This window comes from Corapipo altera, unplaced genomic scaffold, assembly GCF_003945725.1.
Source record: "Corapipo altera isolate COAL_440 unplaced genomic scaffold, ASM394572v1 0, whole genome shotgun sequence".
NCBI classification, from domain to species: Eukaryota; Metazoa; Chordata; class Aves; order Passeriformes; family Pipridae; genus Corapipo; species Corapipo altera.
The window spans coordinates 58836224-58853839 of NW_020884872.1; the positions used below are offsets into that span (position 1 = coordinate 58836224).

General features: G+C 40.3%; 1 protein-coding gene across 3 annotated transcripts in view; it reads left to right on the plus strand.

The window, feature by feature from the left end:
• Positions 1-17616, plus strand: part of EPSTI1 (epithelial stromal interaction 1) — an 89731-nt gene that overhangs the window by 21748 nt on the left and 50367 nt on the right. For all 3 annotated transcript variants that reach the window (XM_027649616.1, XM_027649624.1, XM_027649630.1), the window contains exons 6-8: positions 1645-1718; positions 14059-14152; positions 17320-17403. In XM_027649616.1, the coding sequence (XP_027505417.1) occupies positions 1645-1718; positions 14059-14152; positions 17320-17403 (252 nt within the window). The remainder of the gene's footprint in view (positions 1-1644; positions 1719-14058; positions 14153-17319; positions 17404-17616) is intronic.

Below are 17616 nucleotides of genomic sequence, written 5' to 3' on the forward strand. Positions count from 1 at the left end.
TTTACCTATACTGTGCAGTCATGCTCCTCACTGCAAGTGGGTTAAATTTTTTAATTGCATCAGTACATCATACATTCTACCACTGATTCTGGATGTCAAATGACTGACCAACAGGACATCTTATTCAGAGATTCATCTTCCTCCTTTTGTTTAATTTTCCACTGCCTTTTTCCAAATAAAAACTTCTGAGTCATTTACCTTCCAGCAGTTTATATCATCGCACAACATAGTGGCTCTTTTCCTGTTTGCAAATATCTGAAAGGATTTTTTTTCTTAATCCAATACATGTGAAGGAGGAATTTGCACTTGTTTTGCAAATCTCTTCCAGACAGTCATTCTTTACCCAATTAAAAAATACCCACTCTTAAATCACTGAAGGCAAAGTAGTTGAGTAACTGCCAGTAGAATTGTAATTTTTCTGAAACTTTTTTTGGTTGCAGGAAAGGAAGAAGGTGATAGAGTTAGGGGTTTCATCCCTATTCTTAACAGCACCTCTGCCCAGGTAGAGTGTCCTCTCCCTGATTTGGGGCTCTGGCCATTTTCACCTACACCACCCTTCTCATCTCTGCAAAGTATTGTCTGAAATTTCCACAGCACTTTGTTCAGAGGAATGGCTGAAAATAAAAAATTATTCTTTTTCCTTTTGAGGGGAGGTGACAAGCAGAGTGATAGTCCGAGTCGGTATTTTGCTCCATATGCAAGTTGCCGTGATCCTTGGCTAGGAACTCTTGCAGCAACCCCCCCCCCCCCAGCTACAGTGTGGGAGCTTGTGCTCAAAATACAGCAGGCTGAAATCTCAGGTTGACACTTCCAATTTGTGCTTTTAATACACTGATCTGCCTTTTGACTGCTCTTCACATGTGACCTAACTGCAGCCTGTGAGCCAAAGCAAAGATTTGGCTGGCCTTCTTTTGACTGGAATTTAGGTTGAAATACACATTGCTGTTGCAGCAAGTTCTCTAGTTTTTGCTTTTATTTTAATGTTTTATTCTGCTTGAATTTGGGGCTTGGGCATCTTATATGATCCTTTCACTGGAAATTATGTGCAATTTTGTATTAATGGACTTAATCACTTGTGGTATCCAGATTTTAAAAGGAGTTGTATATGTCAAGGATTTCGTTGACTCTTATACTGGATATGGTATCTGAGGCAGAATAATGCTGGTTAAGTACCAATGTCTCCCACTTTCGTCCATCTTAGCATGTATTCAACTGGCCGGTACCTAATGCCCCTGAAGGTCAGGTCCATGGCTACAGGTACTCATATCACTGCACTGTCAGTGCTACAGGATTATCATCTACTTTGGTGGGGTGGTTTGGGTCCTTCTTACTAGGACCAGTGTTCCAAGAGAGGTCCCCCAACAGGGTTGTGATATGAGAACTGTCAAGGCTTACAAGGCCCTTTAGGTACATAGATCTACTAGAAGCACCATATCATTTTCTATTTTAAACAGGTCTCTTGACTAGGAGATGTTTGGTCATATCTGATTACTTTTAAATTTGAAATTAGGTCACTTTTGTACCCAACTGCTGCCATAGATCTTTTAAAGACCAGAATATTAAAGTACTGGAATTGAAATAATCAATATTTGTTTCTCATTTATTGGAAACATCAAATATGTTTTCCTGTTTTTAATGCTGTAGGCAGAGAGACTTGAAGTTAAAAAAAGACAACAAGAAATGCAAAGAAGAGAGATGTTCCTTGAAGATCAAAATTAGTAAGTAAAATTTGAAAATTATTACCTAAAATTCCTCATCCATTTGTCCTTCTTGCTTGTTTGTTTGTTGGGTTTTTAATTATTATTTAATATTATTTATTTGTTTGTCTTTTTTTTCCTGGTTCAGGGCTCAGGAAGGGCTTCTGTTGCTATTTTTTTCAATTTTTGACTTGAAACTTTTGATTTCAGGACAAGGGGCAGAAACTGACATGCAGGAGGTTCCTACTGAACATCAGGAGACACTTTTTTACTCTGAGAGTGACTGAATATAAGCACGTGTTATCCAGGGAGGTTGTGAATTCTCCATCCTTGGAGATATTCAAAAGTTCTGGGCAGCTGTCTCAAGGTGGCCCTGTTTGAGCAGGGGTTTGGACAAGATGACATCCAGAGATCCTTTCCAACCTCAAAGATTTTATGATTCTATGAAATATTCCAAGCCTCCTCCATACCTTATTCTGTGAGAAATTTGATTCTGTAGACTTCTCTTAGCTTCCTAAAACACACACTTAGAAATGAAAGCTGTGAATTATAGAATGACTTTGTTCTCTCTTTCTCTAACTAATCAATAGGTGATCATTCAGTCCAAGACTAATTATTGAAACAGGATTTAAATTACATCTCCACCCATTTATTTTATTGACTAGTAAAGAAATCTAACCCACATGGAAATAATGAGGACTTCCTATATTTAGCATACTTAAATGTAGAGATTTGTTATGAAGACCTGTTTCCCAGGAATACCTCCTTAATATCAGATTTAGATACAGCTTAAGTCCTGGCATAATTAATTCCATTGGTAGTGAAGTTCCTGCCTTGCCCATTCACTCTACCCTATTTATTTATTTTTAACTGGTCCAAACTGATTCTATCACATAATTAACACACAATACTGTTTAGTCACCTTTACCTTTTTTATCTTAGGCTTCTGAAATTACTCACCTGTATGTTTAGTCTGATTGATTGCTTTTTCCTCCTCTGTGACCTTTAAGGGAGTCACTTTTTTCCCATGCTGGTAGCTCCAGTTTCTTCACCATTTGCCCAGACTTTGTTCTCTAATGCATAGACATTTTAGTGCTTTGTCACTCATCTCAACCTTTCTTGTATTTTATTTTTGTTTCTTCGCATTTGACTTCAGGCACAGCTCTTTCCTTTAATACGTTATCAGCATTTGTCTCTAGATATTGGTGTTTTGCTTGCTGTTTATCCTCGGTTTGTCCTGGTGTGGATTTTCCCACACACACCTTGATTCCTCAGGATTTCTGAAGACCCTTCATAACTTTAGATCTTTGTCTGTTTCTGACAGACTAGACACTTTCATTCTCTTTGGGCCTAAATCAACAACAGACACATCAGGTCTTTGCAGTGCAAGGTCCTCAGTTACAGGCCTTGCTTCTTCCTAAGGGAATTGTCAAGGATTTTATCTTCTAATTTAATATAATTTTTTGTCTTAAGGTATATTCAGTTATGAACAGAGACAAATCTCTTCCTTTCCCTCACCTTCTCTGTCTGTACCTTTTTTTTGCTTAGGGTGAAATGAATTCTGATGTTCAGAGATTTTTCCATTAAAAGTAAGTTTGGTTTTGCCAAAAGCAGATCCAAACCCTCTGAAACACAGGACAAATGGAAATGGCCACAAGTGAAAAATTTCTTCACCAAAAGGGTGGTCAAGCACTGGAACAGGCTGCCTCAGAGAAGTGACTGAGTCACCATCCCTGGAGGTATTTAAAAGACGTAGAAATCATGCTTAGAGACATGATTTAGTGCTGGACTTGGCAGTGCTGGGTTAACAGTTGGACATGATGATCGTAGAGGTCTTTTCCAACCTAAATGACTCTATGTGGGCAGTCAGGTAGTCCCCAGGTGATGCAGGAGCTCTGGCTGCCGGGGCACTGAGAAGTGGACTGGCTGGCAGCCGTTCTGTCCACTGATTAAGGAAAGGCTTGGGAGCATTCATCTTTGGAAACTAATTGATTGATGCAACTGAAGGTAAAGATGGACTGTCGAGCTCCATTGCTTGAGATTATAGAACTATCAGAACATTATTTGTATGTACTATGTATTGAACATACACCAGAAGGGCCCTGCAGCTACTACTCCTGGAGGAAGTGAACTGAAAAACTACCTACACTGAATGCAATTTTGGTTAAGCAAAAACCTTCCATGCTGTACAGTGTTAAGGAAACTTCCCTGTCCAACCATCCAGGAGTTACTCTGGTAGTCACTCTTGCACTGCCTGAGCTGGGACCGAAGCCCCTTCAAAGCTACATGCCCCAACTCACAGAGTCAGACCAGGTTTCCTTACCAGCTCGACCCCAGGCTTCCCATAGCACTGTCTCAGACATCCAGATCCTTAAAATAATTTAATCATGATGCAATAACTAAACAACAAAATACCAGCTTGACCTGGTGCCTCTGAGGAGGGATCCTGAACAAAGGAACTGCTGGGCTTTTATACCATCACAGTCTAGGGGCAGGGAAGTCTGGGGGTCCTTGGCTCCTGTGGTGTCTCTAAGTGTCAGGTCCCCTGGTGGAATCACAGGTCACTGTGCCCTTTTTCATGCAAAGTGTCAGCAGTTCATGGCTTCTTGCCTCAGGCTTGGGCTCCTGCCCCCCAGAGCTCAACCTGCAGCTCTCACTGCAGCTGCACACCAAGCTACCTGCACTGAATGTATTCCTCAAGATATAGAGTGACACTAGTGTCTTCCCTGGTCTGAAGGAATCCTCTGGTGAGCAGAGGAAGGAGAGTCTGTGCCACTGGATGTTGCTGAGGATGCATTGCTGAGATACACTGCCATTATGAAGCACAGCATCCAGGAGTAATGGAAAGATTCTGTGTGACATTTCAGATTTTGTGAAGTAACTCTACTGCATGTTCACATAGAAATGCTTGGTATTTAAAGTCACACTATGCAAAAAAAAAAAACCTACTATGCAAAAATGAGTAACTCATTACTTGCATCATCTAATACCCTTTGTCTAGAGGCAAAGAGAACAAATGCAAGGTTGTGCCCCTTTCTTTGCTGTCTCTGTTGGAGTATTTTGATCTCCTTCTCTGCTTGCTGGGAGATGGGGGAAGGAAGGTCATGTGCTGCATATAAAGCAGTGACCTCTGCAAAGTCATGGCCTGTAGAGCCATTTCAAAAGATAAGCTCCCTTGTTAGTCTGTCCTCTATAAGACCTGTAGCTGCAACATCACAATTTTCCTGAGGAGATCAATGCCTACCAGCACTCTCATTAGCTGGAAAACCTTTTAAAATTGATCACCACCTCTAGCCATATCATCCTCCAAGGGCTACAGCCCGATCAGTACCTCTCCTGCATGAAGTACCGCTTCTATTTGATAAGGAAAGGCACTTAAGATTCTCATGTCATTAACATACTATGATGCTGTTTAGAATTTTGTATTTCTGATTAAATTCTTGTCACTATTAAAACCAAGAACTTCTCAATGAAATCTCTTTTCAGAGGGTCTAACATGAAGTGCTAAAAAGAAAAACGCTCTGCAACTTTTTTTGCTGTCTACAGAATACAGTTATTTTCTATGTTTGAAAACCTTGTAAGCTTCTTTGGACTTTGGATTGAAGAAGTTGCTGCATATGTAGGAAGTGATTGCTACAGTTTGTGCTAATAGAGAAGAAGCACATGAGGGATTTGTTGGTCATAATGTTGCTGTGGTTCTGTCCTAGCAAATGTCAGATTTAGAAAATGGGGAGTGTGTGTTGACTTTCTACCAGAAACTACTTACCCATGAAATGGAGTCCTTCATTCTGAGTCATGACATCTTGGATACATTTTGCACTATGGGCCTGATTGTGTTTCTGTCAGGGTGCATGAAAAGGTAGTGAAGGCTTGTATAGTACATACTTTGGAATTGCTGATCCATGTGAGGGAAGAACTGACTATCCATCTTTCCAAATGGAAACAAAGAAGAGGAGTTTTCAGGACATCCATCTTTAGTTAGTACACTGTCATTTAAACAGTAATGAGGATGGGTATCTCATGACTTGCTTTTCTCGGCTGTGTAGCTGCGTGAATCTGTGTTTGAACTCTAGGGTATCTCACCATACAGCTTAATCTAGTAAGATGCTTTTATTTAACTTGTATTCTACTTTCCAAAAACTATTGTGTTGGATGTGGTTCACTGTTTTTCTAATAGCCATCTACCTATTTATGTAATGGGTAAAGCAAGTTAGAACATAGGTTACTTTCTAATAGCACATGATGACTGTTGTATCACTTCATGCTTCACTTTGTTACGTATTCATGCCTCTGTTTTTGTGAAGGTTGTGCTCCTGTAAAAATTCTTGGCACTGCTGCACTCGGGTACATGTGTGCACTCCATATATTCTGCTCAGAATTTGGAACTGGAAACAGAATTTACCAGAGTGCCTGTAAGTGCATATTCCAAACACAATGCAGGAGGTTCACCAAACCAAGTTGATATACGCTTGCCTGCCAAAGCAGTTTTCTCAAAAGTCATAAAATGCAAGAGAATAAAACCTGAATCAAAACAGAATTTTTATTTATTTATCTATTTTTACAGGATGAATACCAGTGTCCTTGCCAGTTTTCAGTCCCCTATGATGTGTGGTTCAAACAGCAGGCTGGCAAGAGATTTTCCCCACAGAAGTACAAATGTAAACCTGACCAGACTTTTGATATAGGTTGCTAGAGAGAATGAAAGAGAGCTCACACAAAAAGGGTTTGCAGCCTTGAGAATCCTTTGTTTGCTTCTTTTCACCACAATTGTCTTTGCTTTGTTCATTTGCTCCTGATTATTTTAAGCGTTGTCAATTATTTAGCTAACAGGCAGAAAACTAGGCTTTTATAGACATCCAAAGGGACTCTCTTGAGTGTAATAATGAAGGCAGTTTATTGAACGCCTGTGAGGTTGCTTTCTAATTGTACACATTAATCTGCCCATGCAAGCTGGCTGAAAATATAGAAGCAGATTGCACATGCAGATGGAGCACACAGAATCTGTGCAAAAGACTGATACGAAACTGCATTTTCCTTAAAACTGGATTTATGCTTATTACTTCAGATAATAAATGAAACTTACATCTAAAATAACATCCAGGAATATTGGATGAGTTTGTGAATGGAAAGAATAGCCTAGCTCTGTTATTTTATCCAGTCAGGGAAACAAAGAAAGCAGGTGAGTTGACAGGATAGATTAGTTTTGAGTGTGGGTAGGAAGTGATGAAAATAATTCTGCTGAGAAAGTTGCCTTTTTTCTTTAATCTATTCATATACTTTCTTGAAGCCTTGTACCTAAAATGAACTAGTGCTACATTTTTTGTTCTTATCCCCCAAATCAGGAACACCTGCTCAAGAGCTTGCAGACAAGAAATCCTACTAGCCAAAGATAGCACAGTTTTGATCACTATCATTAGATTTGTCCAAGTCCTCTGTATTATGATTTTGCATTACTGCCAGTGAAGTCTGTGAATACTACAGTAAACTTGCTATATGGCTACTGGAAAGATTTGTGTAGGAAAGCAGGCGAACTAAATATTCAGAGGATGACCTTTCCTCATGGTAAAGGGCATTGCAAAAGAGCCATCAACATCATATATGTATTTAATGTGTTAATTATTTCACATTGTAATTTTTTACCATATAGCTTCCAGCAAAAGACAAATCTTGCACCAATACACGCTCCAAAATCAGTTCATGTTGGCAATTTTGCATGTAGCTGGTGTTTGTTTTTTCCTTACCCAAAAGTGGACTCAGTCCTACAGGTGTGGGTTAGAGTTGAGGTACAGGAGAACCAAAATCCATATAGAGTTGAAGGCATGTGTGTTGATGACAGACAGAGATGTTTTTACTACCTTGCCCCTTGTTATGGTCCATCTGTGGGAAACAGATGCTTGTAAACTTCTGAACTTATTTAAACCATGTAAACTTCTTGCTATGCTAATCTCTGCAAGGGAGGGGGGAGTGACAGAAGGCATGTGTAACTGTGTACTAGCAAAAGCCATGTACCTTTGGTGAGATTATTTTCACATTTGGCATTATCGCCCCCCCATCCCCAACCCCCTAAACTTCATTCCCCTTTTAGAAAGTGATTTTTATTGGTGAAAGTCCCAACTACACCTCCATTTGGAGTGTCTTTCTCCATCTTCCAACATAGAATCTGTTGGAAACCTGCATAAATGAACAGCAATCTCATCGACCTTTGCATTGACTTCTGGAATGTCTTCAATTTTAACATTCGGTTTTGTGAGGCCACATGTCAGAGGAACAGCAATGGCCCTAGTACCAGCCAGGCTTGTTTATAATAGGAAATGCCTGACCAAGATGCATTTGGCAATGTGTAAGATAGAGCCCTGTCGTGGGTTGACCTTGGCCAGATTCCAGGCACCCACTGAAGTCGCTCGGAGCTGGGAGAGGTCACACAGGCAAAAAAGACTCAACGTGGGGTTAATACTAAAATTTATTACTAACAGGATAAGATCTAAAGAGTGAGAAATAAAACATTCTTAAACACACTTTCCACCCACCCCTCCTTCCTTCCATGTTCTCCCTCCTCCCACCGCAGCAGTGCAGGGAGAAAAATCCAGCCCTTGGGCAACAGGTCTTCTAAATCTGCTGTCCCGTAGGTCACTCTTTCATGGGCTGCAGGGGGACAGGGTACTTCACCATGGTCCTCACTACGGGTTACAGCAGGGGCCACAGCTCTGAGTCCTTCCCCTGCTCTGTGGGGTCTCTCCCATGGGTAACAGTCCTTGATGGACCTCTCCAGCGTGAGTCCACCCCTTAGGCAGTAGTTCTTCCATATCTACTGTCCCGAGGGTCACTTCTCCATGGGGTGCAGGGGGGGTCCCTGCACCCCAGTGGTCCTTCCTAGGATGCAATCCTTCATAGGGTGAGCTGTACCAATGTGGATCCCCCACAGGGCCATGAGTCCTACCCAGGAATAATAACCTGCTCCAGAGTGGATTTTCCTCTCCACGGGCCACAAGTCTCCTGAAGGACTCCACTCCATCCTAGGCCTTCCACAGGGGGGGTAATGACCTTCTTCCATGAATCCATCTGCTCCAGGATGGGCTTGGCTGCACCATGGCAGGCCGCCCCAGCCCAGCCCCAGCTTGACTTGGACAGGGGGGAAGGGAGGGCAGTGCCCGCCGGCAGGGGCCACTCTGCTGTCCTGGCCTAGCAACCCCCCCGACTCCTCACAGTTCACTTTGGGGGCTTTGGTGCTGTTGGTGCTGTTCTACTCCTCGGGCAGAATAGGCTCCAGCACGAGCTACTCGCAGGGTGGGCCCAGGGGGCTGCGGGGCCACTCTCCCCAGCCCCGGCTGCCCCTTCGCAGGGGCTGCCACTTGGCTCAGCCAGCAGTGCCAAGAGTAGCATGCGCGGCTCGGCCAGAGTGCTGCTGCCTGCTCTGGGCTAGGTGCTGAGAGGCCCGGGCCAGGCTGCCACCCACGGCAGGGGAGGCGGTGGGGCTGCCCAGAAGCTTCAGTTGCTCTCCCCTGGCTGGAATTCTTCTGCACAACAAACTTGTTCTTAAATATGTTATCACAGAGGCATAATTATTGGCTCTCCCTTGGTCAGCAGCAGGAAGTCCCTCCTGTAGCTAGCTATCATTGGCTTCATTGGGGGGGAAACTTCTAGCAGCTTCTAACCGAAGCCACCCTATGTAGCCCTGCCCCACTACCAAAAAACCCAGCCACCTCAACCCACGACAGCCCTCACTGAGGAAAGATCAAGAGCATCAGTGAGGACACACACACCGTGGACGATACTGAAATGAAGGGCAGCATTTCTTGTGGGTAGACTTTGATGGTGTTATGCAATTGATCTTCATTTCTGCAAGAGTTGAGGAAATTGGTATGCTTAGCCAATTAAATATGTTGAACTGGGAAGAAGTGTAGATATGCTTGCTGGTGCTGCAAAAAGATGTGTCTTGAGTGAAACTCAGTTTTGGTTTTTGGTTTGTTTTTTTGTTATTGTTGGGGTTTTTTGAGTGGGGGAGTCCAGCTCTTTTTAAAAACCATCATGAAACTTCTGGGTAGATATGTGAAACTAACATTATGTATGTATTATGCATGCTTATTAGTTTTTCAACTGAACTGGAAGAAAATGGTGAAATATAACTTTAGCATTGCTTACAGGCAATGGAAGCTGATATATCCACGTTATTCAGCACTAGATGCTACTTCTGTGGTCTTAGTGACTACTCAAGTCACTCCTCTTTGAAATGGCTATAATGATTTACCTGGCCTAGGGTTCTTTATTTTTATTTTTAAATACTATTTTCTGAACAACTCTTAACATACTTGTGGGCATTCATTAGAGCAGAATTGTAATAGTGGAGATCCTCAGCTTGAGATAACAAGAAGTTCAGGAGCTGTATTGTTTTCAGTACTAATAAGAGTTGGCCACTATATTTTATAAATTCTCAAGAGAAATAAATATATTTATGATATATGCAAAAGTATTGTGTTCCCTTTTTTTTCCCCAAATGTTCCGGCATAAAAACCAGTATATTTTTTGTATATTGGAGTTTCAATATCCATCAATTAAAGCAAAAGAATTAACTGCCACTAGTTTCATTGAGAAGGACTAATGAAGATTACAAGAAGCCTTTTTAATTAATGCATTTTTAATGTATGTCTGTAAAACAGACTTAAAGGCAAGAACTTTATGTGTAGGCAGAAAAAATATTTTCTCTATGTCCTTGCTTTGAGGGGAATACAGTTTCAAATGAAAAGCTTAGTTAGTGGTGCTGTGCAACTCCTGGATGGAGGAAGATGCTGGGGCCTGAGTCTATATCCTTATTCACGTCCCTGAGGATGAATCCTTTTCTGGACTTGTTCTTTTGTTTGCCTTGTAGATGTGACAGGAGTTAAGACCAAATGACACACAAGGTTAAGGATGTTATTCTGCACTAGATTTTAGACTTCAGGTCCATCAATGAGATCAGTTGTGGGTCTTCAGATCTTTCACACTTGCATGCTAGACTAAACTGTAGAACTTTCTGCTTCTTGTCTGTCAAGGCTGGTAACTCTGTTAGAGCATGGGAATTTCTACCCAGGCCAGAGGAACCTATGCTCACTCTGGCTTTTATAACCATCCCCTTGTCTCATCCTAGTGGGAATGAGGGCAGAATTTAGTCCCAAACAATAAGAAATATGTGTAGGTTCCCTGATCTACAAGTATCTTGTGAATGTAGGGTGCCAACTCTAAATCCCTGAATTATACCATTCTCAGTGGAACACCTAACAAATTCATGTTTCTGCACTTTACATATACTTGTTGAGCTTCAGGTAGGTTGTTTTACATAAGAGCTTTTAAGAAAAGACTCTGCCTGAAGAGTAGTTGTAAAATATAAAGTCAAATATTCAAGGACTAACACAAAGCACCTGAAACATGGACTGATTTCCACTGTTATGCACTGTCCCCTCTTAGCACATTACTCAATGATCCTGGCAGCAGTTAGTATTTTGCCACGACAGCTTTTAAGAGTTTTTCAACCCCCAAATCCAGTTTTATGCTTCATTCCCCAGTGACTGCATCTGTACTAATAAATTAAACACATTCAATCATTGTCACCTTTGAGGCCAACAGGCCAGAGACTGCCTGCTTCCACTGGTAGAAAACTTTTTTACCTCCCAAAATGGGGCAGTAGCATCTAAAACACATCTTGAGAGTTACTTATGGTTGATGTTTATTCCTGGACAGCAGCTAAGAGTTATTTGGGAAAGTGCTGTTTGGAACGAGTCTAAACAATTTCAGGAATGGTAACACAGTATAGGTGACTGAGTTCCCATGCTAAGACTGTTGCTTGGTCCTATTAAACATACCAGTATGGGAGTAGGCTATTTAAATTAGCATAGCAAAGGGCTTTTTCCCAATGGTGTAATGGGAAACAGAGCTACCAAGAAAGACAAAATAACCTCATAAGATTGCTCCAGCTTAACCACTGCTTCTGAATGGCTGTCTTCTCTTCCACCTGGTGTTTAAGTGTTGGCAGCCTGTTAGGAGGGTGCCTTGGCTTTTCTAAATCTTGGATAGCCTTTTGTCTAGCTGTATTTGAAGAGTATCAGTATTCTGCTGTATTCAGATAAATTTCTTCAGCTCAAGCTCTTCTTTCCTTAATGTTAATTAGCTTAAAGTTTTAACGAGTGAGTGAGATGTTGCTCCAACTGTCTGTGAACACCTATGGACACTTTGATATGCTGATTTCATTCTGGAGACAATACTTTCCTTTCCATAACATGAATTCAGCTGTGGTCTCTCTGACTTCCCCCTTTTCCTGCAGTATGGCTTATGCTATGCTTTACGCTGTCATGACTACAGGTTTAGTATTATGAAAAATACCTTTCAGACATTCAGTCTGGCAAATCTAGATGCATTGCTGGGTTTCCATAGAGATGACACAAAACAAATTAACATATATAAGATCTGACTTGCCTTTTTGTTACCTTTTTGTCAGGTCCAGAAATCTGAGTCCCTTTCTTGTGATAAGGACACTTGATTAATATATTACTTAATTTGGTGTAGTAGAGTGTTTCCTCTATTCAGAGGCAGTCTTGCTGAGAAACTTTATTTGCTTCCACTCTTGTAATCATCTTTTCTGATACCAAAACTGAGTTAACTTTTCATCTATCAGTGTGCTGATCCTAGAAAAGTAGTGCCTTCCACCACATTTTTATGCAAATAAGGAGAAATTCTACATCCCCCGTGTAATTCTTTTGACATCCCTAAGGAACTAGGACATCCAGGTATAGACCTAAGTTGTCAGATATTTCTTTGCAGAGCTTCAACCTTCACTAATATATTCCAGATTTTCAATAGGAGTTCTTGGTCTTTCTGGTATAGAAATAAATTGCTATTTTATCAATTTTAGCATAAGTAAAAACCCACAAAATTCGCAATTTAAAACTTCAAGTTGCCAAAATTATTCTGTGCAATCTTACCACTTAATAACTCCCCTGTCATGGAAAAAATGTGAGTGCTTAAGACTCGTGCAAGAAGACTAATAATTTGTTCAATCGTGATACTCTATAGATCAGGGAAATAAATATTTCACTTGGTTCTTTCTGTACTGTGCATTGGCTGAGGTCTATGTAAACTGCCCAGGTAATGGAGGAAAGAGAGGGTGAACTGGGAATGATCAGACTCTAAAAGCCTGGCTTGCTACAACTTGGGCACATACTTTGTACGTGAAGTAGTACAATGTTTTTGTATTGTGTCGAGTAGCAGCGAACTTGTGGGTTCTTGGTCTTTCTCAGAACTTCTCCTCAATGTACCACTCCTCCCTGACTAGCAGGACATTTGCCAAAAAGACATCTACTCACCATTTCAAATCATGGAGTGAAAGATAAAAACACATTTGGTTGTCTGTTTCAGCTGTTAGTCATCATCACTTTTTGGCAGCCAAGGCTTTTTCTCCAAGCTTAAGTCTTTGGTAGAGGCATCTTCTCCCCCACAGAGTTTACTGGTTGCCCTGTTAGGAGAGTAAATCTTTGTGTTGAATATGTCTTGAAGCACTCTTTCTGCTCTCACTTCAGTGCTTTCATGCTTTCCAAAGCTGTATACAGAAATAAAATTGCCTCTTTCCTCTAACTTTTCCTTTGAGTGAGCAAAGGCTGTAGTAGATATGTCTGGTACTGCAGGCTAGGAAAATGATTCCCTGTCACAGCACCCAAACTCCTGTTGGTTTTGTTTGTGACTTTGTTTAACTGTACTTGGTTGAAACTGTGAGCAAAGTGGTGCTACTTTGAAAATCTGCTTTATAAGGGATGCAACTGGAAAAAGAAATTTGTGCTTGACAGAATAAGAAATGACGATGCTGTGCAATTCTGCTTTAGATAAAAACAATTACTTTTTTTTAAAGCCACAAAATGCTTCTAAGTCTTTCTGTTTGATTAAGTAATCTCTTGTAAGGCTTCATCATATTAACCATGAAGGAAAATTCCTTAAAATTATCTTTTAAATTACTTACCAGAGGTTTATATATCTGCTGGAAGGATTTGCAACAATTCACTGAAGCAGTTGCATCCTGACAATGTCCAAAGATATGTGAGTCTGTGTTACAGGAACTTTACAATGAGGAAAGAAAACATAGCCACTGTACACCCCAAATATGCGAATGAAAATAATTGTTTGCTTAAAAACACTCCCAGCAAATGTCTTATCCACAGTATAGGTTCTGTATCCTCTGTCTCATTTCATTTTGTCTGTTTCCATAACCTTTTTTTTCCACCTATGTTGTTTTTCAGCAGACACGTGATAAAATATCTAGGCTGGATTCCAAGGGTGGGATAAAAAGCTGTGTTTATTTTTATGGAAGCACTAACAGTTCTATTTGGGTTGGATTTCTTCATAGCAAAACCAATGAATTATTGAACAGATTGCACCTGGGTTTGCCAAAGAGTGATTCCTGTCAGATTGCTAATCCTGTCCCAGAATCTACAGCATGGGTAAGCAAAACTATGGTGTGTGCTGTATTTTCTATCAGCTTTCCAGGTGCTGTCAATAGTGTAATGTTAGAATATTCTAATTGAGCTTAATTTTCTAGACATAACTCAGTGAGTACCAAGGAGTATTTCTGGGTGAATGAGATTGCCTACATTGTCTCTTACATACTGGCAGAGTATTCTACATAGTAGGGGAGTGCTCACAGATCTCTCTCTGATAAAAGAAAACCAGATTTATATTCAAAGGTGAGATCAGAATCTTTAATATATATCCTGTACTCATCCATTGGTGGTAAGCTTTTATGAAATCTCAATTAGTTCTTGTCAGCAGAAGCTTTACTGCATTAAAAATCTAGTCAAAATAAAGAGAAGCCTGTTTCTCACTGCCTCGTAAAAAGTGATTCCATACACTGCTTGGGGTCTTTGTCCCAGTTTGAGTGAGCCTGGTGAGTATCAATGTAATTAGGAAATAGATAAAGTATTGCTTAAGTTTAATTATTCTAATTATCTCTAAAAGGCTTTTCCACATACAATTAGTCTCTTCATGTCTAAACCAAGCTTTCCTATTATGTAATAACTTCAAGTGAGGAATATTAACCCTGAGACAGAAGTATTTCTCCTGTAGGGAGATTTGTAATTGGGGGAAGACAGAGAAGAGGCAGCCAAGTGGACAGAAATTACTTTTGTAAGAAACTCAGAGGAAATTTGGAAGTATCTGATCTGGGCAGCCCTCTATTGTATACAATCTTGAGTAACAAGAAGGGAAGATTTGCCTCCCTATTTCCTCAGAAGCCTTAGAAATGTGCAAAAACCCTCCTGTTACTGAAATTGCTGCCAACAGAGTATATGACAGCTGTCTTACCCCTCCTTTCTCTCCCTGGTTTACATGAAAAGGGAAGGTGATATTGAAAATAGATTCCTTTCCCATTTGATTCTGCCAATCATTTTGTGCCTCTGAAAATCCTAAAGAAATCTTAGCATATGTGAGCAGATATATAGCTTGAAGGAGCCAACTCCTGTCCAGCATTGCTGGACAGAAGGTCAATTGCAGGAGAGTGGCTTTCAGACTATCTTTTATAGTCCTGGATGGACAAGAACGATGAAGGACCATGGGAAGAGAGAAAAGATGTCTTGAAACAACTTCTGCCTCCCTCTTGAAGCATCCAACGCTCCAAACAGTGGGGAGCTTGTTCTTTGGTAGGGAAGACCCCGCTCTGCAGCCTTTGTATGGTGTGAGCATTGAACTGTGAAGACAAGTGAGCTCATATCCCCAGGACTGACTTGGATTTCAGCATTTTGGTGTTGTGTCTTCATATCCATAGAGAAGTGGGTGGATGTCTGAAGGAACACTGAATTCTTTCAGATGTACAGGTACTTCTTTTAGCCTTGGCCTTCTACTTTGCCTACATATGTGCGGCTTTCTCATTCCAGGTTTTGACAGGTTTCTTAATAAATTATGCCAAATTACATACCATAGTTAATCTTTTGCTTCACTAGTGTCCAAGCAGGTAAAATACATCATTCATCAGTACTGTTCTTTAATACTAGATGATATTGTACCTGTCGGTTGCATAGCAGCATTTCTATAGCTTTCTGAATCAACTAATCACTTGCTTGTAATGCAGCAATGCTGTTAGCAGTTCTCCCAAGCAATCTGGATGAGGTATGGTCTATGGGCATACTCACACCATCTGAGCTCTGTGTGAGGAATGTGAAGCACATAACCAATGAGTTGTTATCTAAATAATCTTGGCATAGTATCAAGATTCTAAACCAGTGGGAAAGCTAGGACTCTAATTTAGATGTTATCTTGAACGTGTCCTTTGTCTGGAGTAATTAAAAGATTCAGGAACAATGCATTTGAAGTGTGATAAGCTTAGGACATGACTGACATGCATGCTAAAAGGGGGCATATACGTACATATATGTGATTTTTAAAATTTAAAATTCATCCTCTAACACCAGTTTGGGACAATGTAATGGTCAAAGTTTTTCCCTCACATCATTTCTTTGGTAATGATATTAATTCAACACACCTAGTTCAACTATCAAGGCCAAATGTTACTTGATGTCTGTGAAAAAATTTGACTTCTTTGGAGCGACTGTGTCATTGATGACTTTTTTGGCCTGCTTATTTAATCAAACTCATAACTAATTTTAATCCTGTCTTTCAAAGTGTGACCAATCCTGTGTAGATTTTTATTGTCTTCCAACTTGATTAACATACTCTCCACACAATTCTCCAAGCCATTATGGAGAGTAATGAATAATATTGGACCCAGAATGAGTCTCCCTGGACACATGTAACAACTTCTCCCAGCTCAAAATTGAGCTATTAATAATTGATTTCTCTATTCAGTCTTTTTAGCAAATTATGTGCCTGTTGTTTTAATGGTGTCGTTCTGCGTGCATATATCAAGTTTTGAGAACATTGTGTAGACCTGCCACAAATTCCTCACCGAAGTCAGACCTGCATGATTCCTGTATTAAATTATACTGTCTCATTATTAAGTGTGCTACACTATGTCCCTGCTCAAAGACTTTTCAGTACAAGTTCCAGTGTATAATATCCTGAAGATCATATAAAATCCTAATGGCTTTTTGCTAACAAATAAAACTTGTGAAAGACCAGGGCTAGTTACTATAATGAAAATGTACTACACAGCTGAATATACTATTTGTGATGTGTAGTTCAGATTTTCAGGTGTCTTGGCCGCCCCACAAATAATAGAGCAGATTTGATCTCTCAGTTTCTGTTGTCTTACCTCCACAAATAATCCTGTTTTCCCCTCTGTTACCAGGCTTCTGTTCTGCTTTTTTATCTTGGATATATTTCCAGTACTTTTTTTCTTCCCAGAATACCCCATCTCACTATCATATATCTTAACTGTGTTTTGTGACTGCTCAGATTATGTTTGTCTCTGGGACATGTGCTGTGGATACTTTGTTGTGATGTGTAGGTGGACGTTCAGCCAAGCTGAATCACAGAGAGGCTTTAAAACACTTCTTCTTTAAATTCTAGTTTTGGGACTAATCTGTTTCTTAAGTAACTAGAATCATTCAACGATTTATATTTGTTAATTACCCATATAACAAATTGGGAATAAGGTTCCGGAGTTTGGCCTCCCCTTCCCCACACCAATATATTTTTATTTTCTGCTGAAAAATAGACAAGAAGCCATGCTTACAAGCAAGCTCTTCGAGAGGATGATAACAGAAGATTAGAGGAAATGAAGCAAGAACAACGAAGGAAGGTATTTATACATTAACAGTTTGCATAGTGTAACTTTTTTGCATGCTGTGAAACCAGTTAAATTCATTGATTACTTGTAGTCTATGCACAGAGCTTCTCTTCAGCAAAAGTGATTCAGTCACTGTTTTCAAACACTGTGAGAGAGACGAGTCAAGTTGCAAAATTTGAACAGGGACGGGGCAATTATCTTCTGGGTTCAAGGGTGTTTGCATCT